This window comes from Ipomoea nil, unplaced genomic scaffold (genome assembly GCF_001879475.1).
Source record: "Ipomoea nil cultivar Tokyo-kokei standard unplaced genomic scaffold, Asagao_1.1 scaffold1043, whole genome shotgun sequence".
In the NCBI taxonomy this organism is placed as follows: domain Eukaryota; kingdom Viridiplantae; phylum Streptophyta; class Magnoliopsida; order Solanales; family Convolvulaceae; genus Ipomoea; species Ipomoea nil.
The window spans coordinates 13,880,661-13,904,254 of record NW_017617471.1 but is presented as its reverse complement, the minus strand read 5'-3'; the positions used below and the strand labels follow the sequence as shown (position 1 = coordinate 13,904,254).

The 23,594-nt window shown below is 32.1% G+C and overlaps 1 protein-coding gene and 1 non-coding gene across 3 annotated transcripts; one reads left to right on the top strand and one right to left on the bottom strand.

The window, feature by feature from the left end:
* Positions 1 to 14,258: 14,258 nt before the first annotated feature.
* On the top strand, positions 14,259 to 14,961 carry LOC109182192. 2 transcript variants are annotated; one of them, XM_019332293.1, is made up of 2 exons: positions 14,259 to 14,696; positions 14,733 to 14,961. In XM_019332293.1, the coding sequence occupies exons 1-2, from the start codon at positions 14,361 to 14,363 to the stop codon at positions 14,829 to 14,831; spliced, it is 435 nt and encodes a 144-aa protein (XP_019187838.1). In that variant the 5' UTR covers positions 14,259 to 14,360; the 3' UTR covers positions 14,832 to 14,961. The 2 variants fall into 2 exon arrangements, with proteins under 2 accessions (XP_019187838.1, XP_019187837.1); XM_019332292.1 differs by having other exon boundaries at positions 14,260 to 14,717; positions 14,754 to 14,961.
* Positions 14,962 to 16,395: 1,434 nt separating this feature from the next.
* On the bottom strand, positions 16,396 to 16,467 carry TRNAQ-CUG. Its single transcript has one exon. It is a non-coding gene; the product is annotated as a tRNA-Gln (tRNA).
* Positions 16,468 to 23,594: the final 7,127 nt, after the last annotated feature.

Genomic DNA, 23,594 nt, shown 5'->3' with positions numbered 1-23,594 from the left:
CAAAGAGTTGAAGGCTTGAAGAGTACGAGAAGAAGATTCGAAGGATAGAAGACTGGAAGACCGAAAGGTTGCAAAGGCTTAATGGTGGAAGGGTTTGCCTTTCAATGTTAAAGGTGGAATGAATGGTAAAGTCAACCATTCATATCCGAGAGGTTATAGAGTGTTAAGGTTCGAAATGTTAACTTGTATAGTAAAATTAACCATTCGAAATGAATTGCTCGAGAAATTATCTAAGCCAACAGTTCAAAACCTTAAAAATACTAGTGAATGTGACTAAGACAAAAAGAGTCCTAGGTTCACATCTCAATGAAGATTTTCCTCAAAAGTCCAGACATTTTGTGCAGAGCAAAAAGATATGTTCATCGCAAAATAAGTTTCTAATGACAGGAAAGTCTGACAAGTCTACCTAACCTTCGGATTACAAGCTGGTCTTTAGTCATTGGATAATAGACTTTTTGAAATGGGTTTTCCCTCCAACCAATCATTTTCAAAATGCCTATAAATACCTCATTCCGAGACTGAAGAATGTGCAAGTAGTCAATCTAAGAAAATTTGTTAAGCGTTCAAAGCAGTCAAAGTTTCACAATTCGTGACTAGTGAGTGAGAACCAAAGCTACAAAGAGATATCCATATTTTAGAAGCTTGTGCTGCTCAAATCGAGAAGATCATGATTATTCAAAGCAAAGACTTCTAGTTAATTGAAGATTGAAGAACTTTATTTTCAATCTTTTGTAACTCTACTCAGTAGAAGTAGAAATATGCAGAGTAGACTCGTGTGGAGTTGAAAAACCTAGATACTCAAGGTCGGCTTAGTGTTCAAGGCTTGAGTCATCTTTTGTACTAAAAGGATTAGTGCAAACCTCCTGAGGAATTTTAAAGAGAAGAGTGGAGTAGGCTTGGTTTAGCCGAACCACTATAAAAATATCTATATCTGTGTTGTGTTTTTACTGGTCACTTACATACTCTCTCACACTCAAATCATAAATTTTTAAGAACAAAAATAAGTGCAAACCACTAAAAATGGTTAACTATTCCATTGTGCATTCTCAATGAATTGAATCGTCTAAGTAACCTTTCGGTTTATATAAGTAACATAGTGCTTGGTGATCCTCATTATTTGAAAATCAAAATCATTTTAAGTTGCACGTAAATTCTCTAAAAAAATATATACTCTAGAGGGGTATAGTACGTAGTAGATGAGTACACTAAGTATACTTGAACCTTATTCTTGAAGAGAAAGAATGAGACCGAAAGGTTACCTGAATTGTCAAAATAGTAGTAAAATGAGAAAAGAATAAATATTGTGAAGATTCGTTCAGATCAAGAAACAGAGTTCGTGAAGAAAGTCATCGAAGACTTCTGTGAACAGTTTGGTATTCCACGTCTTCTAGGAAGGAACACTATCGAAAACCTCACCATCCTAAGATTCTCTAATCTTGTTTATATGCCATTATGGAATCGTAATTACATTCAAAGTGTACAGGTACTAATATTACCATAGGCTAAATCTTTCCAAATCTGCTTCTGTATCTTACCTCTTTTAATTTCTTGACATTATACTAAATACGTTTATCAGGTCATAATTTCTGAAAAGGTTGGGATGCAAACTACAACAGGGTAACAAATTTCTGTTACTCAATCTGTATAAGAGTATACGGAGTAATAGTTCTAGATTATAGTGGTTTTTCTCGATTTAATTCTAAACGACTTTTTATGCTTAATTAGATCTTTGACTTTGATAACTAGTTTTACTCAATTGAGACCTCGACTATTAGAGTCAAAAACTAAATTGAGTAAAACCACTATAATCGAAGACTAATTCGAATAATACTACTATAGTCGTAATAAATATGAAATTACTAAGTTATCTTAACAGATGACTCAATTGGGTAAAATCATCAAAATTGAAGACCTAATTAATAAACACAAAAAGTCGTTTAGAACTAAATTGGGTATTAACTCATATATATAATGTCTTTCTACTATGAATGAATTTGTCTAAAATTGGTCTTGGTATCATTATCTTCACAGCCATCTTGATGCCTCTGGTATAATAGGTGATGTTGTACACAGTCACATACTTTAGACTATTGCTTTGCTTGCTATGGAACTTTTGTTATTAGATTATTAGTATTGTACCACATATAAAATACTTAGCCCTGTTTGGTAAAATGATTGTTAGCTGATAGCTGTTAGTTGTTAGCTGATTGTGTTAATTAGAGGGTATAAATAGTTGATAACATTAGCTGATTGTAGAAAAGTGTTTGGTAAATTAGTTGTTAGCTGTTAGCTGTTAGTTAGCTGTTTGGTATAATTTCTTTTCTAAAAAAGCTAATTGAAAAAGTTGTTTGGGGTAGCTTTTTCAATTTTAGCCTTATGGAGTTGCAAAAAGCTAATTAACCAAACATTTATATTGATATTTTAACTAAATCAAATAATTAATAGTGGTCAAATAAGCTAAAATTGGCCTATAAGCCAATTTTTACCAAACAGGACCTTAATATTATCAAAACTTATCCTAATGTTATAATAATGATAATTAAGAAAACGTTACAACCTTCTGTCACACTAGACGATGGCGAAGATGTTCGTAATGAAAAGGTAAATCTCCTACATATGTGCGTTGAATATGAAATTTGAATTTGTATTGTTTAATTTTAATAAGGGAAAATGGCACTTTTTACCCCTGAGTTATATACTTATAGCACTTTTTCCTCCTCAATTATTTAGGTAAGCACATTAGTCCCCTCAATTATTCTAAAAGTAGTGTTTTTTCCCCTTGATATATTAAATTGACATTTATACCCTTAAAGTAAACATTTTATTTATTTTACTACTTCAACAAATTATTGCGTATACGTAGGGATGACCACGGTTCGGTTTGAATTGAACCGGATACTAAAACAATCGAATTAATAGTTTCCGGTTATAATTCAGATCTAGAACCCAATATTTAAATGTCAATTTATTAAAATTATGTATCAAAAAAACTGAATCTTGAACCGTGAACCGGCGGTTCCGGATTAGATTCGCGATTTTGAACCATCTTTATTTTAAAATTTTATTTTTTATTTTAAAATAGTCTAAATTTAACAATAAATGTATTTTATTTTTTTAGTTCGGAACATGAACCGTCCGTTCCGGTTCACGATTTTAATAAACTCTAAATATCGAATTTCGATTCTAAATTGTAATTGGAATATTTCGATTTGGTTGTTATAGTGTTTGTTTGGTTTGAATCAAATTATGGTCATAATTTGTTGGAGAAAAAAATAAATTAAATATTTAGTTTAAGGGTAAATATGTCCATTTAACATTTCAGGGGAAAAAACAGCCACTTCAATAATTTAGGGGGAAAAAATGCTATAGGTATATAACTCAGGGGGAAAAAGTGCTATTTTCCCCTTTTAATAATCTAATCCCATGAAAAGAGATGCGATGAAATAATTGAATGAATATTTTGCAAAGCCTCCATAAACAAAGCATTTTTTCTAACTACTCTCCTCTGACTCATTTTATTGTCATATTTACTGTTAGAAAAAATAGCTTAAAATGACATAAAATGGTATATTAAGTGGCTATTTTGTGGTACAATTATCAGTGGGGTTCACTTTCGATTTGAGTCGAGTCAAAGTAGATTCGGATTCTTCGTAGTGAGACGAAGAGATTGATATATTGTACGCTCAAAACGAATAATGGGTGAATGAGATATTGATTCTCAAAGTAAACTCATTTGAGTTGGAAAATGAAGGGAAAAAGTGAGTTTTGTCTCACATTGGTTTGGAAAGTGGATTTGCCCCCTTATATACAAGAGCTCTTTAGCTTGTAGAATTGTATAGCATAGAGGCTCTCTCGCGCGGGGGTGCAAATCAAGTTCCAATTAGAAACGAGATCGAAAAGGCTTGATTCAAGCCCGAGCTCGTGTGCGCGGGCACGAATGTCGTCCGAAATTGGCTGGCCTTGCGGGCATAAGTTATGCCAAACTTCGATATCATTTTCCAACTGTAGCACACGAGAGGTTGTGGTGCACCGAGAGCACAACTCTCGTGCAACGGTGAACACGAGAGGTGCACTCTCGTGTTGCTGGTCCTTGTGCTCTCGTGTTACGGAATTAATATTGTTTTAATTCCAATTTTAAAACTGAGTTTAATCTTAGTTAGTGGGTGGCTGTTACAAGTGTTACATAATTTGTTTTAATACCAATTTAATGTCCATATTGATTGCTATCCCTTCCAACAACCCTATATAAAGAGAGGTAGAGCAGTAGCTTTTTTACACTACAGAAACAAAAGGAATTCCAGAAAGTTTTAGCTTCTCAAAACTCTGCCTCTACTCTCTTCTTTAGCCAACCGGTGTTCATACTTTGCTTTGTTTGCCGGGTTCTTTGTTTAGGTGCTTAAACAAAGAATCGTAGCACGTTTTATCATGGGAAACCTAGGCTACAACGCTCCTAGCCCTTGTGGGAGGTAGCAAATAAGGTTTTAAGGAAAAGAACTTTGTGTTCAAACTCGTGCTAACCTCTACCCAGTTTTTCCACCTTTTCCTTTCCAGTTTTTCTGTTTTTCCCATAGGATAATAATCTTTCTGTAGGATTATTATTTTGAGATTTTTCCAACTTATTACCCAACATTTACTATTCATTGGTCAAATCAACTATTTCTTCTTTGTTTATGATTTTTTTACTTATTTTTAATTTTGATTTTTTTTTTGTGTTTAGTAATATTTTTAGTGTAGTTTCTAAATATATAAATTTTGTATGCTAATACAAAACTTAATATTATGAAAAAAAAATGAATTAAAAATAACTTCAGTCAAGTTTCGTTAATCAAATCAGACACACAAAATGGGACAGAGAGAGTACTATATAGTGTGATGATACATCTCTTACTATTTCAAATGATTGATCACATGCATGATCAAATTTCGGTGGAGGCATTGATTCTTTGGGCTAAAAAAGAAAAACAAAACATTATTTTAATCATAATTTAACAACCAAAAGAAGAAAAAGAAAGCAATAATCAAAGAGATGTCATGGTATGTTCGTCACACATGACACACCATTAGCATTAGGTATGATGGTTGTCGTAAGGCATGATGAAGTGAAAGATTCCTTGTCGTAAAAAATGCCAACTAAACGCCACCGGGTTGTTGGCAGCTACCCGTGAACTTTCAGGAGGGCAGTTTCGTCACACCATCACCGTTAATTAGTTTAATTCTTAAAGGAATTTCTAATGGTGGAGATTAAATAGAAGAAAAGAGGTAAAAAATGGAAAAACAGATTGGAAGGGAGAGAATATTATCTTTAGGAGACAAAGTTATCTCCGGATGAAAAGGGAAGTATAGCCCGTTTTCAAAAAAAAAAAAAAAAGGGGGGGGGGGGGGGGAAAGTATAGCCCAAGCGCGCAAACAAGGCAAATTATATCGTGCACCGCGCATCAAAACGATGTCGTTTTGTTAAATGAAAAGAAACGGCATCCGTATTCCGCCGTTCTGTACCCTTCCGCAAAAAAGTAACTCTGTTATTCAGTTTTATTTTGTATACACTGCAGTTTCAGTTCAACACAAATACAGTTTCATTTCGATATAACTACAGTTTAATTCGATATTTATAGACTCAAATATGTGAAATGTTATTTAATTTTATTTTATATACACTATAGTTTTATTGAAACACAACTGCATGATCATTTTGATATAATTACAGCTTCATTGTACAATATACACTCAAATATGTGAAATGTTATTCAGTTTCATTTTATATACATTGCAGTTTTATTTCACCCCAACTACAGTATCATTTTGATATAAATGCAGTTTCATTTGATAATATAAAAATAATACGTGAGGCCAGTGTCAGTTTAGATATACTGTAGTGTCAGTTGGTGTTTAATACACCAAACATGCGGACTCCGTTAATGATAATGGCGGGCCATTTCTTTACCGTTGTGCATGTGCACCGCGGTTTACGATATAACAACTGCGCAAACACGAATGGTGGGAACAGGCTGCCATTAATATAAAAAAAAAAAAAAAAAAGAGATAATGTTTTTTTTTTTGGTTTTGCTTTTTTCTTAGCCGTTTTGCAACGGCACATTGTTTCTTTTTTTGTTTGTTTGTTTTTTAGTTTTTTATTTGTTATTCTTTTTTTTTTTTTTTGTTTTTATATTTGATTTATTTTAAATTTTTTAATTGTATTAATTGTTGGTATATATGATATTTAAAATTTTGTACTCAGTTACAAATGTTAATAGACGATTTTGAAGGCAAATATTAATTTATTAAATTATATTTTGATTAGTTTATGAAATAAGATATTTAAAGTTCAATAAATATTTTATTTTATTATTTAAATTTATTTGTATTTAAAATTATAATTATAATCATAAAGTTGAAATTATTAATTATAGAGAAGTGAATAAAATAATAAATAATGTTAAAATTATAGAGAAGTTGAAATTATTAATTATAGTTTATTTAAACTTTGTTTTCATGAACATAAAGAAAGAACATTATGAATCTATTATATATTGAATGTAAATAGATATGATTTACTTGCAGTTTAGTATTTATATACATTAAGGTTTAGATTTATGATCATATAGAACACATATTATGAATTGAACATAGTAAATGATTAATATTATTACAACATGGTGCACATGTAATTTAATTTTATGCATATTATAATCTGTGTTTTTTTTTTTTGAAAGCAAAACAACAAATGATTGAATTACTGCAAAAGGGAAGAAACAGAGTCCCAGAACATAGAACTAGTGTGAGCAGAGACTTGACTCCAAACCCGTCGTGGTGGTTGCATACATGCGTCCCAAACCGCACCATTCCTTGTGCTCCAAATTAAATATGATAAAGAGCTGCAACCAATTTAACAAGAATATCTGACGTTAACATACACATAGCATTCCGGAACCACTCTGAAAAAGATCCACCATACACACATACAAGAATTCATGCCAAACAAGTTTAGCATGCATAATCACACTCAATGAGGGGGTGCATAACATCTTCATGAAACATAAATCTTTGCTTTTATAGTTTTATTAACATATAAAATGAGCATTATGAACCTATTATAGAGCGAATGAAAATAGATATGATGTACATATAGTTTAGTCGTATTTATATACATTATTAAAGTTTAGTTTTATGATCATCTAGAACAAATATTATGAACTTAGTACATGATAGATGTCATTAAACATGATGTGCATGTAGTGTACGTAATGTTTATATACATTAAACTTTGTTTTTATGAACATATATATAGAAACAACATTATAAATTTACAATAGAGTGATTAGATCGGAAATACATATGATATTTTTATGTATACTAAGGTTTTGGTTTATGAACATATGGAGCAAATAATATATTATTAACATAATACAGGATAATGTTAATAAATATGATAAATTGGTTGACACTCAATATAAAACAACGTCAATTTGGACTAAGCGGACCATGAAAACTCAATCAAAAACCTAATGTATATGATGTAGGAATATAGAATTAATGTTTTATGTTATAAATGAAGTTAACAATTGTTTTACTAGAATTATGTGGTCTAATGATACCTGGTTTGGTTTTCCATTTGGAAGGTTGTAAGTTCGAGCCTCAGTGGAGGCGTTATTAGCTCTTTGTGGGTGTAAGTTCAGTAGTATATTGTTTTCTATCAAATATAAGAAAATGTTATTCATAATTTATAATTTCCATAAAATTAATAATAGAGGGACAAATTATACGGAGAAAGATTAAATATTAATGAAATCAAAAAAAAAAAAATCAAAAAAGTTAACTGAGACAAAATTATTTATGGAGAATTACATTTAGAACATGTTTGGTTGGATAAAAAAAAAAAATTCAAGAAAATAATTTTCTTCAAATTTGAGGAAAATTGGAATTTTCCTATGTTTGGTTTATAGAAAAATTTTTCCACAAGAAAATATTTTTCTTAGTTTTGAGGAAAAAGTTTTTTATGGGGAGGGTCATTGGTCGGTCTCGTCCCTTCTGCTGGCGATGCGCTCCTGGTCTTAATTCGCCGGGTCGTGTCTCCGGCATTGTTACTTTGAAGAAATATATTTTGTTTTTCATGAAAGTTGGGAAGAAAGTGTCACATAGTTGGATAATTTTGCCCTTTACTTTTTTATCATTATCATTGTATAGGGGTATTTTAGTTTTTATACTCATTATTCCTTACTTTTCCAATCTCAACCAAACATCTAGTAATTTGTTTTCTACAAACAAGACATCAGAATCAATCTTTCTCATAATTTCTTTTCCATGTAATTCTAATTCTATTTCTCCTCAAATATTTTTTACGAATTAAACGGGACCTTAAAATTTACAAAAATCGAAGATTAATTAATTCACTCATATATTTATTCATTATTCGTCAGGTACTCCCCGCACTGTTTATTAATTTTTAATTTTTATTTTTTATATATAAAACGCTTCTACAACGTTGACGTAGACGGAAAAAAATTATTTATTAAAGTTTGCTCAGAAAATTAAAAATATAGGGTACATGCAATAATTTAGATGTTACGTGGCAAAATTTAATTCAATTAAAAGCGAAATTGAAGGCATCTGCATTATTCTGCAGGTGCGTGTATATAGCAATTGTTTTGAGTTAATATCCAAAATAGTTCTCGATTATGTTAATTTTTTTCAATTTTGTTTTAAAGGATTTTTATGATTTAATGTAGTCTTAGACTTGTGTATTTTTGTTCAATATGGTCCTTCATTTATTATTTCGTCTAATTGGTGTTAAATTAATGAACAATTTGGTAATTGTAATACTTGTCTCTCATTTACCCTCTTAAACTAACATGGAAAACCCCATCTTTTGCAAATGATTAACATTTACTAGTAGGAAATAGTTTAAAGAAGCTATAGAGAATTATGGCATTAAGAATGGGAAAGATTTAAAATTTGAAAATGACAAATTAAGAGTGACAAATTAAATTGAAGAGGGTTGATATAGTAAATACGAACGATCTACTATACGGTATACGGTCCTAGGTCGATACGGGCTTGGGTCCTATGTCTAGTTTGCTTGTTGGTTTAAGTCTTTAAGGTCGGTCCACGTAACAGTGGGTTAGAGATTTTCGAGCTAAAGGTCAAGTAGTAATAAATGTCAAAAGTCTCTCTTCCCAAAAGTGTGGTATTTATAGCTGTAGGTAGGGGACAAATTCCAATCGTGCGGCATGAAGGGCACGTGGAGCCCATGCACAGGCCCAAACCAGGGTCCCAAGGAGCTTCTTCACGTGTCGTAATGTTTCTGTTAGTCAACGCTGGGTTTCTATGTATAGGTCAGTAGTTAATTCCCGATCAAAGTAGGTCGGGTGTGCCTCGAGGCCAGATGAACTTGTGGTCGTGGTGCCAGTAATTGATCGGTAATCCATACGGTCGGGTTAAAGTAGGGGTACGGTCGGTTCAGGTCGGGTCGTTATTGTCTCGGGCAAGGGATCCGGTACTGACCATCATTTATGCACAGTTCTCAAGGTATATTCCCTATCAAGGGTGAAAGAGGTTAATGAGAGGTAAATATTGAAATTACCAAATTGTCCCTCTATTTAACACCAAGTAGGCGGAATAACAAACTGAGGACTACATTGAGCAAAAACTCACAAGTCTAGGGCTACATTGGGTCACATAAGTCGTTTAGGACGAAATCGAGAAAAATCACCATAGTCGATGACCATTTGAGTATTAACTTCAATTGTTTTATACCATAAACCAAGATCCACATTGCAATTTGAACTCTGGTTCAAAATGACATCCAAATTATGTATTTGTAGTTAATATATTATATACTTTTCAGTTTTTCAGTTAATAAATGATGTACCTATTACAATTAACATATTACATACTCCCCCGTTCCATTTTGTTTGTCTGATTTGGTTAATGAGACTTGATTGAAGTTATTTTTAATTCAATTTTTCATAATATTAAGTTTAATATTAGTATATAAAATTTATATATTTAAAAACTATATTAAAAGTACTATTAAATACAGAAAATGAAATATAAAAATAATTTAAAAAATTATTAAAGAAAATAAATAATTAAGAAAGAGTTGATTTGACCAATGAATAGTAAACATGACCTACATCCAAAATGAGACAGAGGGAGTATTATATATCTACAATTAATAAATTATGCACATGTTACAATTAACGTATTATGTACCTAGAGTGACATTATGTATCAAGGTAACAATTAATAAATTATGTACCTATTAAAATTAACATATTATGTATTTTCAATTTATATATATATATATATATATATATATATATATATATATATATATATATATATATATATATAATGAAAGGTTTAGTGCGGTTGGGTGCTTCCCGTGCGGTTGACTAATGTGCGTGAGCTTTGTACTTTCACCGCAATTATTATTATTATTATTATTATTATTATTATTATTATTATTATTATTATTATTATTATTATTATTATTATTATTATTATTATTATGAGATAAAGGAGATTCACAACAATATTGCTACTTCATTATGGGATGCTAGATCATGATTATACTAATAATTTTATTTCAAAATGTTAATTTTTTTGAAGAAAAATGTTAAATTTTAATATGTAAACAAACTAATTTAAATTTTATGAATATGTTATCTTTTGTCTTTTTACATTTATCAACTTATCAAAAAACTAATTTTACCAAACACTTTCAAGCATAACAACTACCTTAACAGTTCTTCAATTTTCAGCTCCTACCTTATAGCTTTTCAGCTTTCAGCTACCTTTTCAACTAGGTTTGTCAAACATTGCAATAGTTATGCCGTGCATGTGGTGCATACGGATGCCAAAACGACGTCGTTTTATTAAAAAAAAACGCGCGTCTCTCCTTTAAAAAAAATTCAGGTTCGATTCCAAGCAGCAATATTATATTGTTCATTCATTCTGGAATTTTAGTTCATAGATTATGGAATTATAGTTCATTGATTATGGAATTATAGTTCATCAATTATGGAATTGTAGTTCATCGATTCTGAAATTTTAGTTTATAGATTATGGAATTTTAGTTCATTCATTCTGGAATTTTTAGTTCATAGATTAGATTATAGAATTATAGTTCATCGATTATGGAATTATAGTTCATCGATTATGGAATTTTAGTTCATATGTTGTTGTTGGGAATCGAATCTGATTTTTTTTTTTAAAGGGGAGACGCGCGTTTTATTAAAACGACGTCGTTTTTGCATCCGTATGCACCATGCATGGTGCATACGGATGCACAACATAATTTGCCCAAAAATTGTGCCTATAAATATTAAGGCCCTATTTGGTAAAAAAAAAAAAAAGGCCTATAGGCCAATTTTAGCTTATTTGACCACTATAATTGTTTAATTTAGTTAAAATATCAATATAAATATTTGGTTAATTAGCTTTTTGTATCTCTAAAAGGCTAAAATTCAAAAAGCTACTCCAAGCAATTTTTTTAATTAACTTTATGAGAAATTAAAAGAAATTATACCAAATAGCTATCAGCTAACAGTTAATTTACCAAACATTTTTCTATAATCAACTAATGTTATCAACTATTTATACTCTCTAATTAATACAATCAGCTAACATCTAATATCTAACATCTATCAGCTAACAGCCATTTTACCAAACTGGGCCTATGAGTTCAAAATTGGCCTTTAATGACTATTTTCATATTGTAAAAATACATTCGACACATAAATAGTTACTTTTGTAACTATTAATGGTCAAAATTGGAACTAAACATACACTAACTCTATAATTTATAAAACAACAATATAATTTTTCTTAAATTAGAAGATAAAAAACTGCAATTTTTCTTAAATTAAGATTGAAATCATATTTTTTTTATATAAAAAAAAAATTCAAATAAGCCATCGAATTATATGCTAAAAAAAGGTAAAATAATTAAACTCATGGGTTTGATGCACTTAAGTCAAAAATTCGGTAAACCTAAGATAAAGCAAGTAAAATATGATCGAGGGTGTTTTGTAAATAGCTGTGGCTGATAGTTGTTAGCTGATTGAATTAGTGAGTTTGATTAGTTGATAGTATTGGGTGATTGTAGAAAGATGTTTGGTAAATTTGCTGTTAGCTTATTAGGTGTACAACTTTTTAAATTTTAACATTTTGGAGCAATAAGCAGTTACAAAAAGCTAATTAACCAAACACTTACAGGGCGTTTGGTTGGAGGGCGGGAATTATGTGGGAAAGGAATTGTAATTCCATGGGAGTTGAATTACTGGGAATAAAGTGGGAATTTAAATTCCAGTGTTTGGTTGACAGGAATAGAATTACTGAGAATTTCAATTCCAATGTTTGGTATACATGGGAATTGAAAGGGAATAAGTAGTATAAAGTCAAAAATGTCCATTATTGTTGTTAGACATTAATTTTAAGTTGAAAAAGGAAAGGGTAATGTTGACTCATCACTATCTTTTTTTCCCAGGAATTAAAATACCAGGGGGGACATGGGATTTTAATTCCATGAAAATGGGGGAATTGGAATTGTAATTCCCTCCAACCAAACTACGGAATTTAATGGCCTTTGAAATTAGGTGGGAATTAAGTGGGAAGGGAATTTAAAATCCCTCCAACCAAACGCCCTGTTATAGGTTGTTTAACCAAGTCAAACAACTAATAGTGATCAAACAAGCTAAAATTGACCGATAGACTAACTATTTTACCAAACAGGGAGGGACAATGATGTGTGAGTTTTTAATCAAAAAGATAAATTAAAAAATATCTCTTTTAACATATAAGGGAAAATGGCTAAGTTTGGTCCCTGAGTTATAGTGGTAGTGACGACTCAGTCCCTGAGTTATGACCGTATCCATTTTTAGTCCCTCAGTTATGAGCGGAGTGGCGCATTTGATCCCTGACCATTAAAACTGACGGAAAAATTTAAAAATATTTAAAATTTTAGGTGTAAAGTAGGAAATTCACATTTTATTCACTTTCTTATATTGAAACCACTTTTGCAACATTATTTTCAACTTCCTAGCATTATATTTCAAGGTTCTCCAATTCCAAAAGCAATTCAATAATCTTCGTATTACTTGTTAGTAATCTGAGTCTTGTATAAGGAACCTGTGACTCAGTACAAACAAGAGAACACTTGATCATTGTCTTCAAACATGTAAAATACATCATCCTAAAAGTTTCTGATTTCCCTTACTAAACATAATGTTAATCAAACCATAACTTTTGAAATACAAGAAGATATCAAAATTTTCAGGTTATTTTTATGACAAATTCTCCAAGGGAGTAATTTGAGAATTTTAGTACGTAAAATTATTTCGTAAACTCTGCATTAACTTAATCAAGAATCGTATATCCTGACAATATATGAAAATTATATATATATATATATATATATATATATATATATATATATATATATATATATATATATATATATATATCCCTCACCTCCTCTGTCTTCCTAAAAACCTGAGTAATGAATAAGGAACCTAAGACTCAATTATGAAAATTCTAAAAACTTTTGTAATTTCTAAAAACGATTATTGACTAAACTACTACATACAAAAAAATTTTACATATTAAAAATCTTAAGTTATTCCGTTGGTGAATTTCTCATAAAAGCAACTTGAGAAATTTGACATCATTTTATATCTCAAAAGTTTTGGTTTGATTACCTTTGTTGCTTAGTAAAGAAAATTGAAAATTGATAGGATAGTATGATTGACACGTTTGAAGACCATGATCAAGTGTTTCTTTGTTTGTGTTAAGTCTTAAATTTGTTATACGAGAGCCAGATTCCTAACAAGAATGTTATTGAAATACTTTTAGAATTGAACAATCTTGAAATAAGAGCCTAAGAAGTGAAAATAATGTTGTGAAAGTGGTTTTGATATAGAAAGAGAATAAAATGTGAATTTCTTACTTTATCCCTCAAATTAATTTTTTTTTTTAATTTTTCTGTCAATTTAACTGACGGGAACCAAATGCGCCACTTCATTCATAACCGAGGGACTAAAAATGGATACGATCATAACTTAGGGACTGAGTCAGAACTTTGGTATACTTCCGGGACCAAAGATGCAATTTTTTCAAAATATAATAATGGCCGCAGGCCGCTTTCGATAATATAAAATTAACTTGCATTGACTGTGCGACAAAACAAAATCAAAATTCTCAATGATCTCGATTCTCCGAGTAACAATAATTGCGCGTGGACCACGTCCATTAATCCTTCAGTTTCCCCCACTCCCTTAAATATTAAGCCAAATGCTTTCATTCCCAATTCCATATATCCCAAATCCCTACGTTTTGTGAGAGAGAGATCAGAGAGAGAGAGAATGGATGGAGATAAGAGAAAGAGAAAGATGATGGAGAATGTAGCGGCAGAAGAAGAAGAGACCGAAGAAGAAAAGATAGAGAATTTCTATGCTCTGATAAGAAGCACGAAAGATCTCCGGGATCGAATGGCCGGGAAACTGGCGCCGCCGCCGCAGGAGAACAACAACAACAAAGCTACTGGCGCCTGCCAAGACAAGGCGCCGCCGCAGTCGCCGGTGGGAGTTTGGAATCCGTCGTTTCGGCCGGAGGATTTCGTGGAGGAATATACACAGCCGCTTAACATTGTAAGTGAAGCAACAGCAGGCCCTTCTGGTTCAAAGGATAAACAACAAGAAAATAATAATAATAATAATAATAATAATAATAATAATAATAATAATAATAATAATAATGTAAGTAAAGAAGGTCCTGACAGTGAATATGAAGATTATGATCATCGCCATAACTTGGATCTCAATCTTTCTTTGTAGTATGGTACTAGTCATTTGTCATTCAAGATTTTGATGAGGCTTATAAGTTGTAATACTCATTTTTAAACATTCTATTTTAGAAATCTTTGGGCTTCCATGGTAGGCGTTTAATGATAATTTGTTGGTGGAATTAGGGGTATGCAAATTTTGGATAATTTTCGGTTAACCGACCAAATTAACAAAATTCAGTTAACCGTTTTCAAATCGAAATTTTTCGGTTCGATTAATGGTTAAAGAAATTTTAAAATTTCCGTTAATGGTTAATTCGGTTCGAAAGGTTGGTTAACCGAATTAACAGAACGGTTAACCGAAGTTTTTAATATATATATACTAATTTGAAGTTATTGATGTTTAGAGTTTATAATTCATGTTTTTTTTTTATATATTTGTTATGAATTTATTATGATATGTATTTTATTTTAATTGGATTTACTATTTTTGGTATTATTTTTAGAATTTTAAATTTTAACTTTAAAAAGTTCGGTTAATCAGTTAATCGAAAAAATTTTGGGTTCGGTGAATTCGGTAGACAAAATTTCAGTTCGGTTAACGGTTAAAGAAAAAAAGAACTTCGATTAATTCGGTTCGGTTAAAACGGTTCGGTTAACAGAATGGTTAACCGATTGAACACCCTAGGTGGGATGATTTGTCCTTCACCTAATTTGATGTCTTAATTTTTGTTTCTCTCCCCAAATACTCTCTATTTCTATTTAAAAATAAAAGTTATAAATATCTATCTAAAGTTTAATGGATTGAGTTAATTAACGATTTGGTCCCTTGTGACAAAATTATCAATTTGGTCCTGAGTTAACGAACCTCTAACGGTTAGGACCATTTCGAATAAAAAAAAAAGGTATAGTCGAGAACTAAATTGAGAAATTTTGAAAGTTAAGGATGATTGGTGAAATCCTCATATTTAAGGGGCCAAATCGGTAATTAACTCTTAGTGGGATTATTGAGTTGTTAGATAAATTCTTATTGAAGTATTTCCATTGTGATTTGAACCTAACCTCCCATTTGGAAGAGTCACATATGTGTTGTTGAATTACAAGCTACTTGGATGTCTCAATATTAATTAATTAAAATAGTAGTTTCATTCTCAAAATCAATTGACTAAAAGACACGATTGGTAAGTTGGTTGAACAACTTACTTAGACATTCACATGACGTTTGGTTGCAAGTAGGGAATTAAGAGAAAAGAAATTGTAATTTCGTGGGAAAAAAATAAGTAAGAATTCAAATTTCATTGTTTAGTAAACATGAATAGAATTAATTACAGAGAATTTCAATTATAGTGTATGGTATATATGAGAATTGATAGAGAATAAGTAATATAAAGATCAAAATGCATGTGCAATTCTTAAAGAAATATATAGGATTATTAGGGGAATAATCTGGTCCTCACATTCCAAACTTTATTGTGGAAGTGCAATTCTTTGGGGAATTTGCGACTCCTGACCTCAAATTTTAGGAATTGTAATGTCATTTAAAAAAAAAATAATAATAATGTTATACGCAGCAGCCTCTTATCCCTATTGTTAAATAAATTGTTCACTGAGCCTTAAGGTCCCACCGAGACTTAAACTCGGGTTACTGGATTCAGAGTCCAATGTCCTAACCACTAGACCATGGGACCTTCCATGTTTTAGGTATCTTAGAAGATGTCTTTCTTGGCTTCCCTCGCTGGAGGATTGTTGCCTCTGAATTCTGATGTACTTTAATTGTCCTCTCTTTATCAGATTTTCCTCTCGTTAGTAATAAAAAAAAATGTTTACTCTCCTGTGTTTGGACTTATCAGATTGGCATGGCGACCTTGAGCTGTGACCCCTCCGGTGTGGGTGAAGTCTCAATCATGGGATTTATAGGGCCGTCAGGTAGCCACGGAAACTGCCAATTCCTTCTCCTTATTTGAGATTTTATAAGAGCACTACAAAAAATTGCCTATAAGACGTCTGATTTGATGTCACGATTGAAGGCGACAGTGTATGGTCTGAATCCCACTAGAAATATGAATAAGAAAAAAAAATTAGGATGATGGAAGGTGTGAATTAGATCTCTTGTGTGCCCATGAGGACTAGTGTTTGATAGGTGGATTGATTGGCGACTCACAAATTATTTTTGCAGTGGTTCTATAATTAAAGATTTATTTTATTTTATTATTATTTTTACGAAGGACTAAAAGTAGCATTGCCACAATAAGTGAAGACCAAATATAAAAATTATTTAGGCTGTGGACTAAAAATAGACATACCAAAAGTAGAATATGGAGTTTTTTGTTTTGTTTTTTGTTTGTTTGTTTGTTTTTTTTTTTAGGATAAATATCAAAGATATTACTACAAAAGAGCTGAAACAAAGTCAGGTCACAGAGTCCGATAAGGAAGAGCCGAAAGCAGCTCCAAGTCACCACCCTCCAACATGCGAAAAACATTCTCCAACCATTCACCGAAATTTGCTCCTCCCAAATGTGAAATTTCCAGTTGCGACGCATGGAAAACTTGCTGAGCATACACGCACAAAACAAGAGAATACATCTTCATTAAGTACACCACACATTGGACATGATAGGACTACATCCACTCTTATGTTATATATATAAATTGTGATGGTAGGAAGCACATTCATTACTGCCCTCCAAAGAAAAGATTTCCACTTGGGAGGACTTTCAAATTTCACAGTTTAGACCAACACTTAAAATCATGAGGTTGGGAATTTAGTTCTCCCATAATACTCTTATGTCCTCTCTTAACATAATAACAACCTTTTTGGGTCCCCATGCCAGAACCACAAATCGTCATCAGGAGCTGAACTTACTGGTAAACATGTAATACCATCAATGTCACTAGGCAAAAAAATCTCCCAATATTGTGCAATAGGGTCAATTGCAGCCCCACGTTGGTGGCTTGGTGCTATGGCATAATGGTATGTATCATATAGGATTTGAATCACTAGGCAACCCAGGATCACCCCAAACTAAAGTAGTAGCCCCATTACCAATTCTTCGTCTAACTCCATTACAGATAAGATCATAAGAGGCCATAATACTCCTCCAACAAAAACTATGACAATTTTTCAAAGTAGCATCTATAAAAGAAGAATTTGGAAAGTCTCTTGCTTTATAAACACGGGCGGCAAGAGATTGTGGCTTAGTGAGGAATCTACAGCATTGATTTCTCAACATAGCTAGATTAAAAGCACGTAGGTCATTAAACCCCAAACCACCAAACATCTTCGGGACACACATGCGATCCCAAGCCATCCAGTGGATTCCCCTACCATTAGTGCATCCTGATCCCCACCAAAAACAGTTCATAGTATGCTCCAAGCTTTACATAACGAGTCAAGTAACAAAACACACTCATAGAGAAAGTGAACATAGCCTGAGCTACATTTTTAAGGAGAACTTCCTTACCTTCTCACGTTAACAGCTTCTTATTCCATGACTCAATTCTCTGCTTAACCTTATCCTCCATGTAAGAAAAAACTGTCCGTTTATTCTTTCCTACAAAAGCTGGCAAGCCTATGTTCTTACCAAAATTTGCAGCTTGAGGGACACCAAGCAGGACAACCACACTATCACGATCAGAACTTTGGGTGTTCCTGCTAAAACAAATATTTGATTTATGAAAATTGACACCAGACAAACTCTCATAAGTATGTAGACACTACTTAATCACTCTAGCCTCCTCAGTATTGACTTTAAAGAAAAGCAAGCTATCATCTACTAAGAACAAATGTGAGATTGCAGGGGCAACCCCTCGCAACTCTACACCCATAAATGGCCCCCAAATCTTGTGCCTGTTGTAACAAGAGAGAAAGCCACTCAACACAAATAATAAACAAATACGGAGAAAGAATATCTCCCTGTCTCAAGCCCCTGGTTGGGATAACCTATTTTCCACAAACACCATTGATCATAACATTATAAGACATTGTAGTAACACTTACATAATTAGATTTATCCACTTATCTGCAAACCCCAACATCACAAGCATATCTTATTAAAAAAAAGTGCACTTCATTTTATCATAAACTTTGGCCATATCCAATTTCAGGGCCGCACCCCAATCCATTTTGCTCAACTGCTTCCTATTCAAATATAATAGTGTCATACTTCTGCAGTAATCAAGATATAGGGAGTTAACTCAAAAAATTATGTTTTATAACCTCGAATTCTTATTTAAGTTAATAACAAACTTTTAAAAAATCACACATAATAATTATATTTTTCAAAAAGATACAAGAGTGAAACTTGGTTTAAAATTTAGTTGAAAGGTAAAGTTGAAAATAGCATGTATAATTCATATATTCAAAAGTCAGTGTGACATAGGCAACTTATGCTGTGAAAACGTGCCCACCTTGTTTCGTCTTAAGTATAAATCTACAGTGTAGAAATTATGAATCTACAGTATAGAAATTATTAATCTACCGTATATAAATTATTAATCTACAGTATTAGGTTTGTGAACATGTGATAGAGCTATATGTTCAAAATTATAGAGCTATATGTTCATAATTTTCGATATTCCCAATTATTGAACTATGTATTCACAAATCACAGAACTATATGTTCATAATTTGATAACTATATATTTTAGAAATTATGAATTTACAGTACAAATATTATTGAATCTGCAGTATAGAAATTATGAATCTACTGTATAAAAATTATGAATCTACTGTATTTAAATTATAAATTTACGGTATAAAAATTATGAATCTATAGTTTAAAAATTATGAATCTATAGCATAAAAATTATAAATTTAGAACCGTACCGACCTTGAAAGGTCGGCACGGTTCCACAGCATAACGTTCCTGTAACATATGAGTAGGCTTGATATCTTATTGTTACGAGACCAAACAAATCATTATATGTTTGAGTTAATTATTTAAGTCTTTATTTATTTATTTATTTTATTATTATTATTTTTTTGAAACAAAAAAATAAAATAAAAAAATCATATTAAAAAATAAAAAATCATATTAATTAAGATTCAAAGACAATAATTAAATTGGACAAAATTATATAATGTAAAAACCATTTTTAATACTCTATTAGATTTGATTGGAAAAATCCAATTTACCTAAAATATATTTGGGGATCAAATCTTTACCATCAAAGATCAAATCTTTTGGAATCAATCACCATTTTCTCCACTATTTATTGTGATGACTCATTTGTGTTTTTCTTGATGTGCTCATTCACCCATCAATCCGTAGGTCAATGTATTTAACTATTTATAATTGCAATTGTAATGAATCATTCTAATTCTCTCTCCTTTTTTTTTTTGTGATTAATATAATTAATTCTAAAGCAAGTTTAATATATATTTTTTAATTTTATTATTTAGAATAAAAATTAATACCATGAAATTACAAACGTATGTTATGAAACGTTGATCAGAATTAAATTATATTAACGCTCAAACATCGAAACTACCTTTATATATAACATAATAGTTTTTTTTTTTTTTTTTTTTTTTTTTGTGTTTTATATTTAAAGGAAGGTAGTTTGTCTACCTCCACTGAGGCTCGATCTCATGACGTTCAACATGGAAGAGGTCATTATATATCATCTGAATACAATGTGCTTGGCAAGTTAGTTTATTTATATAATTTCATATCATAACATAATATGAGTAGGGACTTTTGCTCGTTTTAAAGTTTTGATATTGTCTTCAAAAAAAAAAAAGTTTTGATATTAAGAATTGATTGATTGAGATTAACCTTTTACATTAATGAAGATATGGCAAAGTCAAACCCATCAGTCATTACCATTTAGCAAAATGATTTGGTCATATAATTAAGGAAAATACTTGGTGTACTCTCATTTTAAACCTTTAACTTGTACTCCCTCTCACATGTTTTTGATGTAGACATTTTGCTGTAGACCCACGTGATGAAAATAACCAATCCTGATTTGCCACCTCAGAGACTATAAATAAGGGAGTAGAATTTTGGGAGTCTATGTAGTAGAACTCATTAATTAATTAGGGAAAAACAGTTTTTTCTTTTTCTTATATTTAACACGTTTCCCAAAATTTTTGGGGAGGAGGAATTTTATTTTTACTCTTTTAGTGTAGTATTCTTCTCATCATCCTATATAAATAATGGAAAAAATTTATGTGAGACCGTCTCATCACCGTGAGACGTGTCGGGTTAAGATAAAAATGTAGTACTTATATGCACAAATGTCATTTCAAATATAATATTAATCATGAATAAATTTTTTGTTACTTCTAAGATCGAGGATTTGGTATGGTCGTGAATACCCAAAACACAAAAAACCATTATTATTCAGGAGATAGTATAATAGGTGTTTGTTTGTTGAGGAATGAGGAGAGGAGCTATTATGTTAGGTGTATTGAGGAATAAGGAGAGGAGCTTAATTTGTATACTCAGGTTGAAAAAGTATGTTGTTTTATGAAATCTTAGCTTGCTTGTGTAGCATTGCCGCATTGGTTAATATCTTCACATTTACCATTCAGTTCATTGCTGCTGCTTCTCTGTTAGATCACTACATTTGCCCATGTGTTTGTTGTGCTTGAGACATAGCCAAAAATGTGTGATATTGACATGATTTGAACAAAAATGTGTCAATAATTCAAAACTCTAGACAAAAATGTGTAAAGTACTAATGTCATTATCTTCTTTTTAAAACCCTATACTATTTGAAAATAAGGTAATTGGACTACCTTCTTTTATTGTGTTTTTGCTTTGACCGGGAAAAGCGACAAAAGAAGACAATGTAATTGCCTTCTTTTCGCTATCTTTTAATTAAAAGTTAAGAAGGCAATAGTATTGCCTTCTTTACTAATATATTAATTATTTAGAATTGCAAACACCATTAATTTGTTTAATATATGTGATTATATGATCTTCAAAGCAATTAAAGAATTTATAATGTTCTTCCTACTTCTATATTTAATTAGAACACAATCCTTGTAATTTTTATTACTTCGAATTTATTTTTTAAAAAATTATTTTATTAAATATTAATTAATAACATAAAGTTTTTTTTTTAAAAAAATAATCACATAAACAAAGATTTTAAAATTTTAAATAGTCATTTATAGTACGATGGCATGGTCAATCTCTCTGAAATGTTCAAGCGGTTGTTTCAGTTGAGTCCTCCGCCTGCTAATTTCCTTAACGAAACAACTGACTTTGTGGGAGAGCAGTTCGCCCACTCTTTGTCCCAGGTACTTGCTTTGACAGACCAACTACTACTTATTTATTTATTTATTGTTAATTGTTTCCACTATATATGTTTGTGCACATGTTAGGTTGCTAGTACGGGCGTTGAGCTATTCGTCTGGGCTCGACTTTCTGCTATGGAGCATGAGGAGGAGTTGAGAAAACTCAAGGAAACGCTAAAGAAACAAGACGTCCAGCTCAGGTCTCTGAGACAATATCCGGGCTCCAATCAATTCCTTCAGGATGCCATCTCTCACTTCGCTTCCCGACCGGCCGACCTACCTAGTCTGGTCTTATCTCTTTGTTCATCCGAGGATGTTGCTCTCCCCCTATTTCATGTGTTGTGACGAGACCTAGTGGGGCTGAAAATGCTTCGTAGGGTGACCGCTTGGGGTTACCATTGGGGAAAGAGGGCCGTGCAGCAATCCTTGCACCAAACTTTGGAAGAGGTCATTCTGGAGGATTGGGAGTAGGTCCACGCTGTGTTACCCGCAGATATAGCATCACCTGGTCTAGAACCTTTCAACGATCCTCTAGCAGGTCTGACCGACTCCTCTAGTGCTGTTTCCAGAACCCAAGACCCTTGAGTTGATGACTTGTATGCTTTGCACTCTTTTTGCTAGTTAGTTTGCTTTTTAGCTTAGACTTGACTTTTGTTTTTGGGTGGCCGACCCTGTTCTTGTGCATGTCAGACTGTCTGTTTTGTTTAAGTATCATATGTTTCTTCATCTGACGTGATTTGTATATAGCTTTCTTTTTATGTGTTTGATTCAACCGACCGGGTGTCACCCACTCTGGCCATCGTGGTACATGTCTTACAAAGACATTGCAACTTAGTTGCAAAAAATCAAGTTTAGTGGTTAAGCATAATAATTGATCCTCAGCCATACAGAGTAGCCAATGAGTAAGACTTAATGAGGTCACTTGTTTAATGCAAACTTAATGGTAAAGATGAGTGTCAAGTGGATATAACCAACTGATCAACTGGCCTAGATCGTGTCGATCAGGCCGGGAAAATCCATCCGGATTAAACCTTAACCGATAGTTCCGAGAATCAACAAGTGAACTTAATCACATATTTGACCGAGCAAGATCGTGCAAGGTATGGTCGGGATAACTCCATCTGGCAAAACCTCAAACGAAAAGGTCGGGAGATAACAAGTGATTTTAAGCACATAACAAGTGAATTTAATCACACACTCGATCGGGTAAGATCATGCAGGTAGGACCGGGATAATTCAACTAGACAAAACCTCAAACGAAAAGTCCAGGAGATAACAAGTGAATTTAATCACACACTCGACCGGGCAATATCGTGCAAGTAGGGCCGAGATAAATCAACAGGGCAAAACCTCAAACGAAACGTCCAGGAGATAACAAGTGAATTAATTTAATCAACCACTCGACTTGGCTAGATCGTGCACGTAGGGCCCGGATAACGCAATCGGGCAAAACCTCAAATGAAAAGGCCTGGAGATTTTTTGCTTTTTTACTTCTATTCGGTCAGTGGACTGGTTGTTGTTTTTTTTAGCAAGTCGAATCACCCTGAGTAGGGTTGAGAACACTCT

Bases quoted from the DNA above. Each gene is read 5' to 3' on its own strand.
- LOC109182192 (XM_019332293.1), top strand. From the start codon at position 14,361: ATGGATGGAGATAAGAGAAAGAGAAAGATGATGGAGAATGTAGCGGCA. The intron at 14,697-14,732 runs AATAATAATAAT...AATAATAATAAT, and splicing joins CAAAGGATAAACAACAAGAA to AATAATAATAATAATAATAA.